The following is an 18846-nucleotide window of genomic DNA, read 5'->3' on the forward strand; positions in this document are numbered from 1 at the left end:
ACGTGGGCGAGACGGGACGCAGGCCAAGCAATCGTCGCGTCATTTTGGAGCGGCCAGGCTCTATAGATGCAGGCTTTGACACGAGTGGGAGAAAGGATCGGGAAGTGCTGACAGGACAGCCACGCTGGCCCTGTCGAAATCAGGGAGGCCCTGCTAGCGGCCCGGCTACAAGCATGCCTTCTCTGCAGTTGGGTGTCTCGTTGGGGGCATGGGGGGGGTTGATTACAGTACAGAAGCTTGTCGCCACTGCTGCTGCCCAATCCCCTGCGACGGTGTCCATGCCCTCCCCGGCAACTCGGAAGCGGCATACAAAGGAAAAGAGATTTACCCAGGGCATGAAATGGAAAACGTCATAGCTCGAAGGGCGGCAACAGATGCAACAAACAAACAAAGACACCCCGGCTTCGACGTGAAAGGATAAGTACCTTAGGGAATAGGTAGGTAGATAACTACTATAATAAACGGACTGGGCCATAATATGGCGGGACGGACCCCGCCGATGGAGATGCACCCACCCACCTGGGCACTCGCTGTAACTGTAACTGACACGCCTACCTTTCCGGTATGGGATGGAGACGCCGTGGGACGGACCGCCGCGTCAAGGAGGGACGTCCTGAGAGAAAGAGAGGGGGCCACCTGCTGCTCGGCTCGTACGATGGAGAGATGGACCCCACTTGCGCTTAACACTAAGACACACACTAACGGGGGTTATACGCTTGCTTAGTCGTACAAGTTAGCTTACTACGAGCTTCTCTGGCAGGCATTCAGCAACAAGGGGCTCGTTGTCTTGCAATCAATCTCAGACACCCCTCGACGAGCAGAGCTGGATTTGCATGCGACACTGTGACGAGCATGATGCCGTGCAGGTACTGGCATATACTGTACTGTATCCGTACAGTTTCCTTTTTCTCCCATGCACATACGTGCAAGATATCATACGTGCGTCGCCGGCCCTCGCTCATGTATCCTCTAGCCTCTCTTCTTACTGTACTGTACTGTACAGTAGGCGAGTACCTATGTATGCTCTGCAGCCGTCTTCATGTGGCCGCGACTCACCCCAGCCAAGCAATCGGCCCTGGCCCTCGGGACAAGACCGCAGCCTCGCCGCGGCGCAAGTCTTGGCGAGGGACAGACACATCACTTCAAGCTGGCCTTCTCCGTTCCTCGTCAACGCCGGTGCATGTCCCGACCCGCTTCGTTTTTCGTTCCCTTGGCTTGGCTTCTCGTCCCTGGCAGGCCAGGGTGACAAAGCAACTGTCGCACGTCGGACAAGCAAGCCGCTCCAGGTTGGGGTTTTTGCGCCAGAAGGCAGCGCTCGTCGATCCCGAGGAGACGTCTCAAATGTATTGAAGAGTGTATATGGATTAAGGTTGTCTTCCCCAGAGCCTGTCGCGTGGGTTGAATGGAAAAGCCTGAAATATTGGAATCGAGACGTTGAAAGAGCGTTGGCGTACTTTGTGGAACATGTCGATTAGGAAATGGTAGCCTGCCTGCCTGCCCTGCCTGTATGGTTCGCCAGTCGGCTTACTTTGTGCAACAACTGTAACTATCGGGCAGATAGGCAAAAGTGAATGGCCCAGCATCCCAGGAACCCGGGGCCATTTTCTGTCTCGGCGGGGGGGGGAGGGTGAGGGGGGACACGGCGCGTGCGTCATCGTTGATCGACGCACAGCTGATGAAGGATTGCAGCTTGCTTTTTCGCCCGCCGACTTGGCAGGTAGTTAACAGGCAGGTCCATTTCGCAGCAGCCCCCTTGTCGGTCCAGCGTGATAAGCCCTGAATGGCGCCTGTGGCGCTGTGAACTTTGACAATGCCCGTCCATCGCTTCTGCCTGCTGGGAGGCTGAAGCCGCGGCTTCCAACTTTCCGACGCACGCGCGAAACCACAAAAAGGCCCCGTTGTCCAAGTTGATTCGAGCCTTTGTGCCAATATTGTCGACTACGGTATAAATTATAAAGACCTCGTCTCCTCTCCCATCTTTTCACTCCTCAAGCTCCTGCTCATCCTGCAACAGCGCCTCGTCACCAACCTTTACGCAACTGCACCAAAAAGGTACGTCGCTTCCTTTGGTCAGCAACCCCTCTCGAGGCTTGCCTTGTCGTCTGACTCAGCAACCCCGATCGCTTGCCCAAAATGCTCTGACCTCCATAATTATCTGCTAGCTGACTTTCCACGCCTGGCGCCTTGCCTTCGTCACCAGCCTGATCCGCTGCATACAATCGCCGCCGCCGCCGCCTTCTCATCTCCGACATCTCTTACATCCCCTTGCCGCCGTCGCTCGTCAATCAAGCATTCCATCTCCTCTTTCCACAACCCTTCAACATGGCAGCCACCACAGCCGCAGGGCAGCCCGAGAAGGTCTGGTTGGTTTCCAACGACAACGCCCTCATCGAGGTTGGTAAGTTGGCACCGCATTCCCGGCAGGCTACTCGTCGTGTCTGTATCATGCTGGCTCCAAGGCTGACCCGCCCGTAGATCGGGACGTGATTGAGCGGTCTGTCTTAATCAAGAACTTGCTGGGCGACACCGAGGCCAAGTCCACCAAGGAGACGCCTATTCCCATCCCCAATGTGCGTCACCAGCCCTCCTTACCCCCTCCCTCTCGGCCCCCAACAGTCGCTTACCCTTTTCGTTAGGTCAACGAGGCCGTCCTGCGCAAGGTGCTTGAGTGGTGCGAGTGGCACCGCAACGACCCCCCCCAGGCTCAGGATGAGGAGTCTGATGCCCGCAAGAAGAGCACCGACATCGACGACTGGGATCAAAAGTTCATGCAGGTCGACCAGGAAATGCTTTTCGAGATCATCCTCGTATGTTGACCATTGCCTGGTCGCTTTCCCAGGGCGAACCCAGATTAACCTCTCTTGGCTAGGCGTCCAACTACCTCGATATCAAGCCGCTCCTCGACGTCGGATGCAAGACGGTTGCCAATATGATCAAGGGCAAGTCTCCCGAGGAGATCCGCAAGACGTTCAACATCACAAACGACTTCACGCCCGAGGAAGAAGAGCAGATTCGCCGCGAGAACGAATGGGCCGAGGATCGATAGTCTCTCGGATTCCTCTAGGGACCATGCTGCCGTTTTTGACTTTGAGGGATGACGCTATGCTCACGCGCCCTTTGAACATCAATTTCACCGTCTGCTTTTGGGGCGTTGAACGGGCTGTTTGAGGAGATTGACTGGGTTTCCTTGCATGATTTGGGCGGAGGGCGGTCATCGACGGCTTCGCCTCTTGAGGGCGCTGCTCCTCTGTCTACTATCAATTTTCATATACGAATGCACGAACTTGCGTCGTTTCGACTGTTTCCTGCTCGGTTCGGTTCATGGCCGCACAGGCCCTGGAAAACCACACCCAGAGAACCACACCCCCGGAAGTTGCCGTCCCCCCCTTGATTCAGACTACGCCGCTCTACTGCCTTTGGTCCAGTTGCGAGGTTCCATACCTAATTTATGCTTGGTGGAACCTGGTTGCTCCAAGTCGCATTCATCGTGAACGACGGATGGCGTCATTCAAATGAACCCCGGCACACATCCCAGGGCTGATCTTACGTGCGCGCACCATTGTGCAAGACTGTTGGACGTCAAAACCTGTGCATTCCTTTCCCTATGGCCGACCGTAACATGCAGTAAGAGCAAGAATCGAGAGTCCAGGCATCACAAGTGCCTCATCCGTGCGCCCACGTCCACCTCTCCAAGCGATGACAGTTCTGCCCGTCATGCATCCATCTTTGCGTCGTGACAGGCAATGGTAAAGCAGTCGACGGGGTGGTTGTTGGGTTTGTCGGCGACTGTCGATGTAGAAGAGTCGAGAAAGATGGTAGCGGCAAGCATTTAGATGCCGAGGCGAGTCTTCCTCCAGTGCCGTCTCTTGGCGTTGTAGCTATTGGTCTCTGGGGTTAGCAGTCGGAAATCGCGACGGCACCAAGCGAGAGGAGTCTGGCGCAGGAAGTCTCGAGGGGAGAGGCGTACCGGACGGTGTTGTTTGTTCGCAGCCTGATCCACTGAGGCACAGGGCGGTTCTGCTTCTGCGCCTTGGCAAGCTTCTGCTTGGTACGGAAAGACTTGTGGCTCTATCGCGACATTGTCAGCCATTTGTTTCCCGCCGGTTCCATCATGGCATCGGCCGTCGGCCTCGGGTGCCGGGGAGGGCCGCAGAGATCGAAGAAAAAGACGGGGAAACGGGGAGATGATGCGATGAGAGTACGGAAGCGAGGCGGGCTGGACGGGGGAGGTCATACCGGCATCTTGATGGCTTTGCGTGTCGAGTCGCTGATGGCGATGGATTTCAGTACGCTTGGGAGAGTCGGAAAGGAGTTTTTCTGACCCGCACGCAACTCAGGGCGTAAAGCCCTAGCGAGGGAGTGCGATGGGGCGGTGCGTGGCTGAGGAGTGTGGCACCAGACAGATAAGTGTGCCCCAGGCAGCAAACACAGACTCGAGGTATCCGTACATACTTGGGTACTTGGTACGCCGATAAGTTAAACGCCGGGACCTTTCGCATCGTCGGCTGGCCTGACGGAAGCTTACTAATCGCGCAGATGATATCAGCACGTGAAGATGGAGCCGCCCATTACTTGATTGTTCCTTTGGACAGCTTGCGCCGCCTGCTCGGCTTTGCGTGAAAGCTGCCATCAAAGCCAAACCATCGAGGCCGAAAAGTCTCGGGGAATCTCTACAATCGAGCTGGTATAGTGATCCATCTGCAACTTGAAACCGTTGCAGCAATGTGGCAACAAATACTCGTAGATAACTCCGAAAGGGGTGTTTTCGGCGGTGCTTGGACCGGACCAACCAGAGGCCAGATAATGATGGGCCCACTCTTCCACGCGAACGCCTCGCTCTCCGTACTGTACTCTGTACAGAGGCCTCAAGACAATACCAACATTTTTTGTTGAGAGACAGACCGAGCGACGGAGAGTTTCTGGAACACGCGGCTGACGAAGCTTGTTGTCTCTGCCTGCCTGAAACCTTCACGTGTCCACCGCCAACGCCACGCGCCTCCAAACCTCGCTCTCTGTGTGCCTGGCTTGTCTGTGTTCCTCCGGGCGAGGAGGTGCCGCCCGTCTCTAGCTTGCAGATCCCATCTCCTTCTTCTCTCTCCCGCGACTGCGACGCTGCTTGACGCTGCTCAACGACGACGACGACGACGACGCCGCCGAGAGTGCCGGCGCAGATCGCCCGCCCGCCCCGGGACCTCCATTGCGACCTGAAAAGATTGATGCTGCCTGAGGGAGCAGCGAGTCAACGCGTGGCAACATGGGCGCGAGCGTCTCCTGGCTCTCCAGCCTGCTGTGGGCCAAGAAGGAAATCAGAATCTTGATTCTCGGCCTCGTGCGTGCCTCGCTGCCTCCGGCCCCTGTCTATCCGACGGTGGCGCGATGCTGATACGTCCCTCTACAGGATAATGCCGGCAAGACCACTCTACTATACAGGCTCAAGGTCCGTCACCCAACTGCCCTTTGCTCCGACGTCATGCTGATGGGGGATCGTTATTTAGGTTGGCGAAGTTGTCACAACAATACCCACCATCGGGTTCAACGTCGAGTCCGTGTCGTACAAGAACCTCAACTTCAATGTTTGGGTACGAATTACCTGCCCTCAACGTCGCCCGAACCTCTTTACTCACGCCACGCAGGACTTGGGAGGCCAGACAAGCATCCGGCCGTACTGGCGGTGCTACTACGCCAACACAGCCGCCGTCATCTTCGTCGTCGACTCGACCGACATCGAACGACTACAGACGGCAGCCGAGGAGCTGGCCGCCATGCTGAACGAGGAGGAGCTCAAGGATGCGGCGCTGCTGGTCTTTGCCAACAAGCAGGACCAGCCCGGCGCCAAGGGCGCGGGCGAGATCTCCGAAGTGCTGCGCCTGGGCGAGCTCCGGGACCGCAACTGGAGCATCATGGCCTGCTCGGCCGTCGACGGCAGCGGTGTGAATGAAGGCATGGACTGGCTTGTGGTGAGTTGTTAACAGGTCCTCTTGGTGGAAGTTTCATGACTGACAGGTTTCTAGCAAACTGTATCGCAGGAATAGGCAGTTCCGTCGACAGACGACTGGGAGACTCTTCGATTCAACATCTAACCGATACGACATGACGACAGTAGCAGTCCGTGTGATTCCTTCGCAGGCAGAGGAAACACTTGAGGGAGGCAGTTTAATGGAGAAGGAAATACCGTTTTCGGCATACTGAATATGGGAGCAAACGGCGAGGAAGTGCTTTTGGACGGGATGGATGACGGAGCAACGATGGCGAAGGTGCGCTCGCTCAAGGAACGAAGCGGTGGCGCGCTCGCGGTAAACACAACCTGTTGGTACGAACGTATAATGCTATGGCCGGGACGTCCGGGGCCTTGGGTTCTAATTCTGTTGGATAGGGGCTGGCGTTTCCTGTTTCATTGCTGAGCCCTGCCTGTCTTGGCTGCTCGGTGGCGCATTCTAGTATAAATGTGAACCGTGCAAATAAGGGAGACTCGAACTCCGAGAGAGCTTGATAACAGCCGTAGAAACATGACTATTATACATCTACCTATGCAGTTAGAGGCCTCGGAGGTCGCCGAATATAGCTGCTCCGCTATTACAGAAAGAAATGGATTCCGGGTTGACTCTCATTTCAACTAGTTAAGGGGCCGGAGAAAGATAGGGGGGGTTCACCTTGATCATCAATATCTGATTATAGGTTAGAAGGACGCACTTAAGACAAATACCGCTTAACTAGGCAACAGTAGAATGCTCTAACAGGTGCCGGCCTCTATTAGTACGGATTATAGTTCAACTCTCCTGTCTGGTTTGTCTGATCCACCCCCGCCTAAGTTAATCATTATCTGGCATCGTACGCCAAATGGAGCATCAAGCTACCCTCGAGATCCTTAATCACCTCCGGGGCCCGATAGGGTGTTTGTGCGTACGGTTCGAGAGGCAAAATCTACCTCCCCGACTTTTTCATACGGGCAGCGGCAACTGCTTTTAACTTCTCCGGTGTAAATCGAACAGACAGTATAGCATTATAGCAGTAACTGGAAGCTGCAGATTGTGTGATCAAACATTCCCTCCTGGACTCATAACTATTGCACTTGAAATACCGCCTGACCAGGGAAGAGTGAATCCCTCCAGCAGGTGCCTCCGTTGATGCGGATTATTCTTGATTTCCTGGTCTGCTCTGTCTGACAGGAGGATTCACCTTGACTTCAGCTTCTGATGACAGGTCAGAAGGGGTTTCGCCTGACTAAATGCTCGGCCGTCAAGCAGTCGTTGGATGTCCAAGCAGAGAGCTGGGGAAGTTGAGCCAAGGCCTTCGGGAAAGGATAAAAGGGGGATGAACGGACATGCTTTTGGCCCATGCCATGACAGCACAGATGAGCACATTACCCAACCTGCTTCTTACTTGAACTCTTTCTCACTTCAGCCATGCTTTTACACTCTCGCCGCGCCAACCTCGGGCAGCTTGTGGCGGCTCAGGCTGCCCGCCGGCCTCGCAAGACGGCAGCAGAGCACGGCCCTGTCCAGCTCAGTTATGCTGAGCTCCACGCCCAGGCAACGATGCTAGCCCAGAAACTGTGCGCCTTGCCGTTCCACGCCGAGGAGCCAGTCGTGATCCTGGCTCCTCCTGGACTCGAGCACATCATCTCTCAGATGGGAGTCGTCTATGCCGGGGGAACGTGCCTGCCCCTGGACCCGTCCATGAGTGATGCTGATATTGAGGCCCGAGCCAACCTGGCCGGTGCCTGCATTCTCATCACAAGCCCGCATGTCAAAGGCCGAGAGATTTCAGTGCGGCACAAAATCACTATGCGCCCCGCCAAGATCTGTCCGGCCGAGCTCGCCCAAGACAGTTTCAGCTTTCCCGTGCCTGTAGCCCCGGATTACCGTTCCCATATTCTCTTCACGTCTGGCACGACAGGAAAGCCAAAGGGCGTTGAGATTCTCGGACGGAGCATCATTCGTCTTCACAAGGGGGTCTTCGATCCCGAAGACCGTGTGGCCCATTGCAATAGCGTCTCCTTCGATGCGTCGTTGCTTGATATCTGGACGACTCTGATGATTGGGGCGACCGTAGTCGTGGTTGAGCGCGACACCCTCCTCAACCAACAGCTCTTTACACAACTCCTCGACCAGGAGATCATCACGGCCATGTTCCTGACGAGTGTCGTGTTCAACGCGATAGCCCTATCATATCCCAGCGCTTTCAGCAAGTGCAACTCGGTCCTCACAGGCGGAGAGGCCCCCAACCATGCTGCCATCAGGAAGGTTTTGGAGAGGGGGCCTCCCAAGAGCTTCCTCCACGTATACGGACTAACCGAGTGCGGCGTCTTGTCAACTTCTTACCAAGTCTCACTTTACGACGTATGTCAAGGGTATATCCCTCTCGGGGAACCGCTGAAGAGCACGGAATTATTCTTGGTCAATAACTCCCACCGGCTTGTCCGGGGACAAGGCACCGGCGAGCTGTTTATAGGAGGTCAGGGTCTCGCCAGAGGATACCTCGGCAATGCCGCAAAGACGAGCTCGGCATTTCTGCACATCCCGGGGGTTGGTGGTGATGGCGAGGTAAAGCTCCTTTACCGGACCGGCGACATTGTTCAACGGGACGGTCAGGGACGTCTGTTCTGGCGGGGTCGTCGCAACAACGAGGTCAAGCATCGAGGGCATCGCGTCAGTCTCGACGCGATTGAGTCTGCACTTCACTAGTCCGGTCTCGTCACTTCGGCCACGGCCCTGAAGCTTCAGGATTCCGCGGATGGCGCGTCCTGGTTAGCTGCTTGCGTAGTACTCAAAGATGCTCGTTCCACGACCAGGCAAGATTGCCAGAATGAGGCGAGAGCGAGACTCCCGTCATACATGGTGCCATGGGTAGTCTGCCTGCAGGATGTGCCCGTCAACCGTAACGGAAAGGTGGACAAGAACCAGCTGTTGGCCATGCTCCTGCGCCGTAGACTTGAACAGCAGCGGCATGTTTCCAGCGTCACCGGAACTACTCGTACCGAAGATAGGGTCAAAACCATCTGGCAACGGGCTCTCGGTGCCGTTGACCTAGGCGACATTGGCCCCGAGACAAACTTCTTTTCGCTAGGAGCAGCTTCGCTTGACGTGTCGGCAGCCACAATGATGATGCGGGAGGCATTCCAAGTTCCCTTGCTCGTGCAGAAACTTTACAAAAGCCCCGTTCTGAGAGACCTCGCTCGTCAGATTGACCAGGAAGCAAAGGGTCTCGGCGAGCTGAGATGGGACGAGTCCAAACGCCAGTGGTTGAGGGACGCAGACATGGCAGAGCAGCTCGACATTCCGAAAGACACCCCCATCGACTGGACCGCCAAGAACGAGGGTAGAGTCTTCGTCACTGGAGTTACTGGGTTTGTCGGGGCCCTTTTCCTGAGGGCTCTGGTCGAGTTGCCGTTCGTGCAGACGGTCAGATGCCTCGTTCGAGCAAAGACTGCCACGCAGGGCAAGCAGCGGATCCTCGACAACCTGTCAAAATACGGCCTTTTGCATGGCCTGCAAGAACAGCTCGTGTCCAAAGTGGTCCCGGTAATGGGCGACCTCTCGCACCCGACTCTAGGGCTCGAAGACGACGCATATTCCGAGCTGGCGGCCTGGGCAAGTGTCATCTTCCATCTCGGAGCCTAGGTCAACTACAACCAGCCGTGTTCCAGCCATCGAGCAGCTAATGTCCTCGAGACCCTGCACATCCTGAAGCTGGCGACGGCGTGTCGTGCCAAGCCGATACACTATGCGTCCAGCATTGCTGCATTGGGCCCGTCGGGGCTCGTGGGAAAGGACGTCATTCACGAGGACGACAGCGTCCACCCGGCAAATGCGTTGAACAGGTACGAAAGGGAACACTTGCGAGTAGCTGCACGAGGGCTGCGCTGGTTACTAGCCGCAGTGACTGGCGGTGGAGAGCAGCTTTCCGCCAGCGGGACTGACTCAAGGAAACCAAGACGGTGGCGAAACGGGGCAGTGGTAGAGTACTAGAGTACCGTAGCAGGGCAAGGAAGGCAAGGCAAGGCCGGTGTCGGAAAGTCGATGATGTATCATTGGCGTCGACAGGGATCGGCCGGCCAAAGGATGCATGACGACGCCTCGTGGCAAAGCTGCGAGGTCCAAGCTGGGGCCGATGACTCAGCGACTTGCACAATGCGGAGGTTGGTGACGGCATCGCTTGCTCCGAACATGGTTGTGGTGTCGAGATGATTGTGACGAGGCATCCGCGAGAGTTGTCTCGGTGAGGAAGAAGCAGAACGAGGATGGTCAAGATGGGTGGTGAAAAGCGAGTGCCCCATTGTGGTGTTCGCACTGTGTGAAAAGGTACTCGCCAACAGCCGGCCTGTTGCCAAAGGGGGGATTTCCGAGCGTTGAGGAAACGGACGGAGTAGATGCTTGGCCAGAATGTAATCGCCATCCAGTGGAAACCAAGAATGCTTTGCCATGAAAGCAGACAATTGTACGAATCGTTACTCGAGTGCAACACGATGCTCCCTCCGTGCTCGCAAAGTGGGGGGGGAGAGGGGGAGGCATGACGCAAAGATTATCTCTGGCTGGGGACAGACGCACGCACTGTGCGCCCAAGTCTCCCCTCCCGGCCATCTTTGGCGGCTTGTTCATAGCCCGGCGCTCATTGGCTCGCGGCTCATACAGCCCCCACCAACCTCGCCCCCCATCCGAGCTTCGGCTCCCGGAACGCCCTCGTGGTGGTGTAACAACTTGCCCGTTACGTACAAGCCCTATTACAACATGCGATTGGCCTATAATCCTTCAGGTATCTACTCCGCGAAATCGGTATAGGGAGATACTTATTATGCTTTTGCTCGGTAACTCTTATGGTCCTTATTAACTAGTGGGTTGCACTCGCGAGCTGCCCTTGCCTCCTCCAGAGCTGTAGCTTCGACCTCGTACTTTGCTGTACTTTGCTGTATTTGTCAGTGCATGGAGCCGCCGAGTCTTGATATAGGCGAGTGCATCCACGCAGTATTTATGCCCCTCCTCCCTCTCGAGTCCCTCTCGAAATCCTCTCCTCCTTCTCCCCCTTCTCCCCATCTCCACGCAGCTCTTCACCCAAGCTTCAACTACCGCTCCAGCCTCTCTCCTCTGACTGATCCCACACCTTTTCCCTTCCGCCGGTTCCGTGTCCGTCAGCATTCGAATCCATCGCCGCCATGGTGGCCAACGACGCTCCCGCCTCGACCTTTCGCTACAACGAGACGCCCGTCTACACGACTTCTAATGGCGCTCCCATCAACAACCCTGAGGGCTGGCAGCGCCCCGGTTCCATGGGCCCGCTACTGCTCCAGGACTTTCACCTGATCGATCAGCTCGCCCATTTCGATCGTGAGCCCCCACGTTTTCGGAGCCTGGATATCCAGCTAACATCGTGATCCACCCGCAGGTGAGCGCATCCCCGAGCGAGTCGTTCACGCCAAGGGTGCGGGCGCCTACGGTGTTTTCGAGGTCACCCACGGCATCAGCGACATCACCTCCATCGACATGTTCGGCCACGTCGGCAAGAAGACCAACTGCGTCGCCCGCTTCTCCACCGTCGGCGGCGAAAAGGGCTCGGCCGACTCGGCCCGTGATCCTCGCGGCTTCTCCGTCAAATTCTACACGGATGAGGGCAACTGGGATTGGGTCTACAACAACACGCCAGTTTTCTTTCTCAGAGATCCCACCAAGTTCCCCCTCTTCATCCACACCCAGAAGCGGAACCCCCAGACCAACCTGAAAGATGCCACCATGTTCTGGGACTATCTTTCAACCCATCAGGAGGCTATCCATCAAGTCATGCAACTCTTTTCCGACCGTGGCACTCCTTACTCCTATCGCCACATGAATGGCTACTCTGGCCACACCCACAAGTGGACCAAGCCCGACGGCTCCTTTGTCTACACCCAGGTCCACCTCAAGACAGACCAGGGCATCAAGACCTTTACCAATGCCGAGGCTGGCAAGATGGCTTCGGAGAACCCCGATTGGCACACCCAGGACCTCTTTGAGGCCATTAAGAAGGGCGAACATCCCAGCTGGACCGTCTACGTCCAGGTCCTGACGCCTGAGCAGGCTGAGAAGTTCCGCTGGAACATTTTCGACTTGACCAAGGTCTGGCCGCAGAAGGAGGTGCCCCTGAGGCCCATCGGCAAGCTCACCCTCAACAAGAACGTCGAGAACTACTTTGCAGAAATTGAGCAAGTCGCCTTCTCCCCGTCTCACCTTGTGCCCGGCATCGAGCCCTCTGTCGACCCTGTACTCCAGTCGCGTCTCTTCTCCTATCCCGACACGCACCGTCATCGTCTGGGAGTCAACTATCAGCAGATTCCCGTCAACGCGCCTCTGAGAGCTTTCAACCCCTACCAGCGTGATGGAAGCATGGCTGTCAATGGCAACTACGGAGCCAACCCCAACTATCCCAGCTCGTACCGCAAGCTCACGTACAAGCCCGTCACGCCGGCCGCCACCCACGAGAAGTGGTCTGGCTCGGCCGTTCACGCCTTATTCCAGGATGTAAATGACGACGACTTCGTTCAGGCCAAGGGTCTGTGGGATGTCCTAGGCCGCACCCCAGGACAGCAAGACAACTTCATTGGCAACGTTTCGGGACACTTGTGCGCTGCCCACCAGGACACTCGCAACAGGACGTACGAAATGTTTTCGCGCGTCGACGCTTCTCTCGGCAAGGCCATCAAGGAACAGACGGACAAGCAAGCCAACCAGTGAGGGCTTGGACACTGTATCGAGGTTGATGTTTATGAGACTATGAACTGTCGAGCTGTATGTGATACTGGTCGCACATGGTGAAATCAGGTTTGGCTAGAATGTGCCGAATATTTTTTTGGGCGAAATACTTTTGCGAAATACAAGAGAATGCCCTTAACGGCGAATCAAGCTCTCTGACGCGGCCGATTCGCCACATGCCGCTGCAAGCTTCAGTCTGAGCGGGCGTGTGCTGCCGCCATTCCCGATGCACAGGCTAGCTTCCCGCCGGAGGAAGGTCGGAGTTGCGAGGCATCGCAGATGCCGAAGCCCCGTGCCCCACCCGCGGCCGACTCGGGGCCCGGAGCTCATGGTCCGGCCGATCCGCCGTCTGCATCTCGATAGGAGTTGTCGCATGATGACAACTGTACGGCCACCAAACAGGGAAGCAGAAGAGCCCGTTGGTATGCACCGTCAGGTAGCGGTGGGTTCTCTATAATCCACCATACATAGCTACAGTGCCTATTGCCCGGTTGCCGTCCCCGTTAGGCCGTTACAGGAAGTCTGAAGGTGGGTGATGTCGCCATGCCGTGGGGCTCCTGACGAGTCCAAGGCGGACTTGGCTGAGATGGCATGAGCAGAAGGTGAGAAGCAGCGAAAAGACGCAGAGGTACAGACTACAGAGGGTCGCAAAATTCAAAGTAGACAATATCTAGGCACCCAAACATGGGAAACGCGTCCATTGGCCTAGACTCAACCATAAGCAGTTGTTCCACACACATCAACCCGGAACATTCCACAAGTTCATGCAATAAGCAGGTTTCAAGAGTTGATTCAACTCTCATTAACTGATGCCACAGCAACTAGGAAAGAATCAAGCAGGTGATGCGACGAGCCGGAGAACCCTCGAAAGCAGCGTTGCGTTTCCCCTCTTCTTCCATATGTAAAGAACGACTCGAGCAAAGGATCGCCGCCCCCAGGACGTGACGATGTACTTGTCATCCTTTGTCTTGCCTTTCATCGCCTTCACCCTCCCTTCTAGAGGGCCGAGGAGTCAATGTGATCCAGCATCCCAGACGAAAAGAAAGAAATTGCTCACAAGCCCCGCACAGCGGTCCCGGGGCAAAGACGGGGCCGGTACACTGCGCCGCAGCGCCGGCAACCGCCTGCCCGCTTGTGGCTATGATCCTCGGCCGCGCTTCCACTGTGCCGGGAGTTAGGTCGGGCCACATCCCCGGCAAGCGGAGAGACCACGAGGAGTGTAGTGAGATGAACTACATGTGTCCTGATCCATACCAAATCTCGTGGCTGTCCACCCAACTCAAACGGCGCGGCGGTGGGTATCAACCACGCGCCGAGGTGACGTGACATGGCCTTGGCACAGCACAACCTGGCTAGCAGGGTGTGCTTGAGCAAAAAACCAGGATGTCACCACGAGATGTCTCGCATCTGCGTCCGTACGAAGAGCCGATGTATCCGATGGTTCGGAAAGGCGTCACTTGAACAGGCGTGGTCCAGGACCGTGCGGCAACATTGAAGAGGAAATACAACCAGTGCTGCACAGCAGAACGATTATACGTTGCCTCTCCTTGAGAATGCCAGTCTAGCCGAGCATGGTGACTCGACTGAGTAGCTTTGTTCCTGTCGACAGCCAGTGTCTCCCTTGACCGAAAACATATCCCAGATAGTTGACGGTGAAAAAGATACAGCGATGTGTGCGACGACGGCCCAGTAAGTACCGATTCGTGGATCCAGTCCAGTTTCGGGGTTGCTCGGGGTTGTGCGACTCAAGGCGGATGAAGCTGCTACATTGAGCGATTTGTCAAGTTTTCGAATAGGAGCCGCGTCTCGCATCAAGCCAGACACTCGTGCTTCTGTTGCAAAGTCGTACGTGTTCAGTCCGCCCAGTCATCAAAGTCGTCGTCGTTTCAATCGTTGAGACAGGAAGGGAAGCCAAAGAAAATATCGAGAGCGGGCGTGATAGTTTCAAGCCGCCGCAATAAGAGACACCAAGCTCGCCACTCCACGCTGTTGACAAAGAAGACGAAATGCAAACCGACCAAATTGGGGAATCGAGAAATCAAAGGAAGCGTCTGTCTCGGGCCGTGCCGAGCCTCGTGCATTGCTGCGTTCCTCTTGTCTTTAATCCAAAGGATCCAAGAAGGAAAAAGTATAAAAACCAAGAAAAAGACGCGATAAATGCAAGAGATGAGAAAGGGGCGAGAAGTTGCAAGCCTGCTGTATGTCGAGGCCCTGCCCGGCTGGCTGGCACAGCCAAATGCCCCTGCCCCCAGGCCAGCCATGCCATGGTATATGATGCTGGAGGGGGCAAACGCCCAAAGACCGAGCTAGCAGTGACGATGAGGGGGTGATCGTTTCCCAGAGCCGAGAGCTGATGAACAAGGAGCAATAAAGACGAAATCAAGACCCCGATGCGCGCTGTCGCTGTGTTGCCAACAGGAAAAAGAAATGCAAAGATACGAGCCGCCCAGAGCGAAGCCAAGTGAGACTGTCGAAGAAAATGAAGAGTGGACGTTTGCCGACCGCTCAAACTCCGTCCCCGATGCAAGTAAAACGCCGATCCCGATATGCATGTTGAGAGATGCCAAGCTGCTGCCGAGGCCAGTCAATGGTGTCTTGCGAGCTTCCGGTCACAGATGACGCGAGAGAGCGGCGGCGCACCACGAGGGCAGCCAGGCGATGGGTCAACGCGGGCGATGTGTCTTGTCGGAGGCCGGCGTTGGTTGTCACATTATCGTCGCATACTCCTGGCACCGATCCCAGCCAAAGCCGGCCATGCCGGCGCTGACTCCGCACTGAAAGGGCGCCAGCATGCTGGGCAAGGGCAAGGCCGGGATGGGTGCCGAGACGGGGGCGGTGCTGAAGAAGAAGCCGGCAGTCGAGTGCGGATGGTCAAAGGCCAGCGTCGGGGACGGCGTCTGGACATCACTCATGTCCATGGTGGCCCAGAGGGGCGGTGTATTGATGGAGTCGGCCGACGTCGAAGCCACGCTTGGGCTGGACGGCAGGACTCTCCAGGCGTCGACGGCAGGCAGCATGCCGGGCTGCGACCACAGGTTGCTTGCCGGGCAGCTGGGGAGGAGAGGAGGCTGGCGGACGACGTCGACGACGCGGGGCGGGGGAGGCAGCAGGGGCTTCATGAGGCCCAGGAGGCCGGACTTGACGTCCTGGCTCTTGCCGCCGAGCAGTTCGCCGGCGCCGTCCTCCTCGAGGCCCTCGAGGGCGGACACGTGGGTGCGGAAGACGTACTTGTTGACGGCCTGGACGAAGTCGTCGTGGAGCTTTGTGCAGTGCTGCTCTTTTTCCAACCAGTCGTACGTGTTTGCCTTTGCGTCGAGGCAGTAGATTTCCTTGTGGTAGGCGACGAGGGCGTCGATGGAGTCGGGGGTGAGCTTGAAGGCGACCTCGTTGCGCAGGACCATGTCGACGTGGACGATGTATGCCTCGGCGTGGATGAACTGGTGGCTGAAGAGGTTCTCGAGGGGGTCTTGGGGCATGTCAACCTCGGGGAGCTTGGGCAGCATGAGCGAGGCGAGGGTCCAGATGGCGTTGGGCGACGACAAGGTTTCGGTGAGGCACCTTTGGTGCTGAGGGACGCTGTTGAGGGGACGCTTGACACGGTTGATGCGCTTGAGCGTCTGGGTGAGCCACGGCTCGACCTTGGAGCCGAGGACGACGTTGACAGACGAGGCCCTGGGGGCAAAGGCGGCGGCCGAGGCCGGTAGCAACTGTACGGGCATGGCGGGCAAGATTTGCAAGTCTTATCCCCTTTCTCTTGCTCTCAGGCTCGGGAAACGAGGGGCCGTGGGGGGGAGACGACGGATCAAAGGCGAAACAATTAAAAAAAAAAGCGACGAAAAAGAAAGAAAAGAGAAACGAGTTGGAAGGGGGATGAAGCAACAAGGAAGTCTCTGGGGATTTGGGACCCGTGGAGCTTGCCGGCAACGGAAAAGAAGAAGAAGCGAATGGTGGGAGGAGTCGTGGCCGGGAGGTGGCAGAGGAGAGGAGACGAGAGGAGACGAGAGGAGAGAGTGAAGAGGAGGGTGACAAGAGAGGGGAGCGAGGTGAAGGGTGGGCGGCGTAAGCGCGGAGATATAAGGCAGGAAGGATGGGAAGAAGCTGTCCCGCGTGGAAGGATCATCAGCGAGCTCCCTCTGCGGGCAGGTACAACCAGTACTCCTTCCACTTCGTACTGACCGCAGTACATGCAGTACTGGTACTCGTGCCCTACTACGGACTACTGCAGGCAGGAAAAAGAGGCCATTCATTGACCTTGGCATGCAAGTACCTGCCTACCCACGCCTACCTACCCACGCCTACCTACCTAGGCATGTATTGTCGTCTGCTGAGAGAGATGCCGGGCTCCTAGCGGCTAACTTGGTGGCGTGTGCATTTGGCTGCTAGCGCTAGCCAGAGTCCGCTAGCTGCTGCCGACTTGCAGCTTGGGGGGGGGCGAGAACAATGCACATCTCGGTCAGTCGTCGGTGGGCTAAGCTGGCATCTACTGCATCCTTTGGCCGACGTAAAAAAAAAAAGACAGCTGACCGTGCTGTACGGGGCACCCAAGGATGGACTGAGGTGCTGGGCAGCCTCGTATGCGCATCGGTACCGCATTCGTCGAGGTTACCCGAGGCGGATACGGGAGGGGATACGTGTGTCGTGTATGCACCGTGCGCACGTTGATTCGCCTTTTTTCTCGGCCTCGACGCCCCCGCGGCCTGCTCCGTGCAATGTCAGTCTCGAAGCAGAGCAGTGGAATTCAGACCTCGGTCGCCCGAGGCGGCAGCTGAAAAAAAAAGCCGCAGCCTGCAGTGCGCAGTGCAGCGCAGTGTGCAGCGCAGTGCAGCGCCACAGAGGCCAGTGGGGCGGGAGTGAGGCGTCCCGAGCCCGTGGCGGGTCGGTCCCTTGGTGACGGGTACGGGGCCAAGGTACCGGTACTCGCGCCTGCATCTTTGACCGGCACCCCGCGTCCAGGCAGCCCCGAGCACCCCAAGGACGTGTCACGGTCCCGGCCGCCAGGCTTGTGGCCGCCTCACCTGTCTCCATGTACATGTACGCGCGCCGGGCCTCGGCAGTCCGATAGACGGGCTGCACGGTTACGCATCTGGTGCGTGCTGAGCCACAGCAGAGGAGTCCTCTTACACGCCGCAGCACTCGAGGTGGATTGCTGCAGCAGCAGGGACATGGGACTTTTCTTTTTGCCCTCACTCCTCCCAAGGCCCCCTTGTTGAAAAAGACGTTTGGAAAAGAAGAAAAAAATGCCCGGTTAAAAATAAAGCAACCTAAAAAAGAACATGGTCCAGCAAAAGAAAGGAAAAGAAGCCCCAGAACAGACAGAAGGCAAGCTGTCGAGACCTGGCCACGTAATCAAGTCGACTCAGAGTCCCGGACCCTCGCCCCGCCTCGGTACTCGATGCTCGTTTGCTCTCGGTAGGTACAGAGTACATATTACCAAGTGCTCTACCGTATATCCCGTAGACGCGTACGTGTGGGGCGAGACACCGTCGAGATGGGAAACGCTTGAAACAAAACGAAACCACCACTCCCTTGAATACTTATGACGATAAAAGAACAATCCGCCTCCTTCTAGACCATGCAGCTAATAGGAGCCGTGGAGGATCACGAAGAAAAAGGAAGAACAGAGGGCTGGTCCCGCCGCCCCAAGATGCGACCGCCGCGCAAGATGGACGGGCGTCGACTTCCATCATTTCCCTCTTCAGCACGCGGGCCGGCGCGGCGCGGGTGGCCGGCCGGGGCTCGGGGCCATTGGACGAGGGAGACGCCCCGTGGTTGGACAGCTCCCTGCCCATCTCAATTCTTGATATTAATTACCGGACAGAGATCCAGCACGTCGGCGCCTCGACGGGACGAGGGCTGGCCGCTGAGCCCTTGACACAGAAGGAGAGGCGCGGGACCCGGGTGGGGAAATGGAGTGGGCAAGGAAGAAGAAGAGGGGGTGTTAGAAGAGGCATGGTCTGGGCCGAAGCATCAAGCCCAGGCCAAGGAAGAGGTGAGGCTCCAAAGGCGCATCCGCGGCCACTCATTGGCCCGAGGGCCATGAGAGCTAGACGACAGGGCTGGCACCAATGGGCCATGACCCGCGCCAATCAGGGTGGCAAACCACTCAATCCCAGCAACGGTTGCTCAA

The 18846-nt window shown here is 57.0% G+C and overlaps 6 protein-coding genes across 6 annotated transcripts; 5 read left to right on the plus strand and 1 right to left on the minus strand.

The window, feature by feature from the left end:
• Positions 1–2322: 2322 nt before the first annotated feature.
• Positions 2323–3046, plus strand: HRG_05586 (skp1 family protein; the record flags this gene model as incomplete). Its single annotated transcript, XM_044864057.1, has 4 exons — positions 2323–2398; positions 2476–2570; positions 2637–2807; positions 2870–3046. 4 exons carry the CDS (start codon positions 2323–2325, stop codon positions 3044–3046), a joined length of 519 nt encoding a protein of 172 aa, XP_044720589.1.
• A 2208-nt stretch (positions 3047–5254) lies between these two features.
• HRG_05587 (ADP-ribosylation factor family domain-containing protein) lies at positions 5255–6032 on the plus strand (the record flags this gene model as incomplete). The annotated part of the gene is made up of 5 exons (XM_044864058.1): positions 5255–5329; positions 5399–5437; positions 5496–5579; positions 5634–5957; positions 6012–6032. 5 exons carry the CDS (start codon positions 5255–5257, stop codon positions 6030–6032), a joined length of 543 nt encoding a protein of 180 aa, XP_044720590.1.
• A 1371-nt stretch (positions 6033–7403) lies between these two features.
• On the plus strand, positions 7404–8684 carry HRG_05588 (AMP-binding enzyme domain-containing protein; the record flags this gene model as incomplete). The annotated part of the gene is made up of 1 exon (XM_044864059.1): positions 7404–8684. The coding sequence occupies one exon, from the start codon at positions 7404–7406 to the stop codon at positions 8682–8684; it is 1281 nt and encodes a 426-aa protein (XP_044720591.1).
• Positions 8685–8834: 150 nt separating this feature from the next.
• On the plus strand, positions 8835–9620 carry HRG_05589 (male sterility protein; the record flags this gene model as incomplete). The annotated part of the gene is made up of 1 exon (XM_044864060.1): positions 8835–9620. The coding sequence occupies one exon, from the start codon at positions 8835–8837 to the stop codon at positions 9618–9620; it is 786 nt and encodes a 261-aa protein (XP_044720592.1).
• A 1529-nt stretch (positions 9621–11149) lies between these two features.
• HRG_05590 (catalase domain-containing protein) lies at positions 11150–12701 on the plus strand (the record flags this gene model as incomplete). Its single annotated transcript, XM_044864061.1, has 2 exons — positions 11150–11321; positions 11380–12701. The coding sequence occupies 2 exons, from the start codon at positions 11150–11152 to the stop codon at positions 12699–12701; spliced, it is 1494 nt and encodes a 497-aa protein (XP_044720593.1).
• Positions 12702–15424: 2723 nt separating this feature from the next.
• Positions 15425–16438, minus strand: HRG_05591 (uncharacterized protein; the record flags this gene model as incomplete). Its single annotated transcript, XM_044864062.1, has 1 exon — positions 15425–16438. The coding sequence occupies one exon, from the start codon at positions 16436–16438 to the stop codon at positions 15425–15427; it is 1014 nt and encodes a 337-aa protein (XP_044720594.1).
• Between the last annotated feature and the right edge of the window lie 2408 nt (positions 16439–18846).

The sequence above is a fragment of the Hirsutella rhossiliensis genome (assembly GCF_020360975.1).
Source record: "Hirsutella rhossiliensis strain HR02 chromosome Unknown scaffold00005, whole genome shotgun sequence".
Lineage (NCBI taxonomy): Eukaryota > Fungi > Ascomycota > Sordariomycetes > Hypocreales > Ophiocordycipitaceae > Hirsutella > Hirsutella rhossiliensis.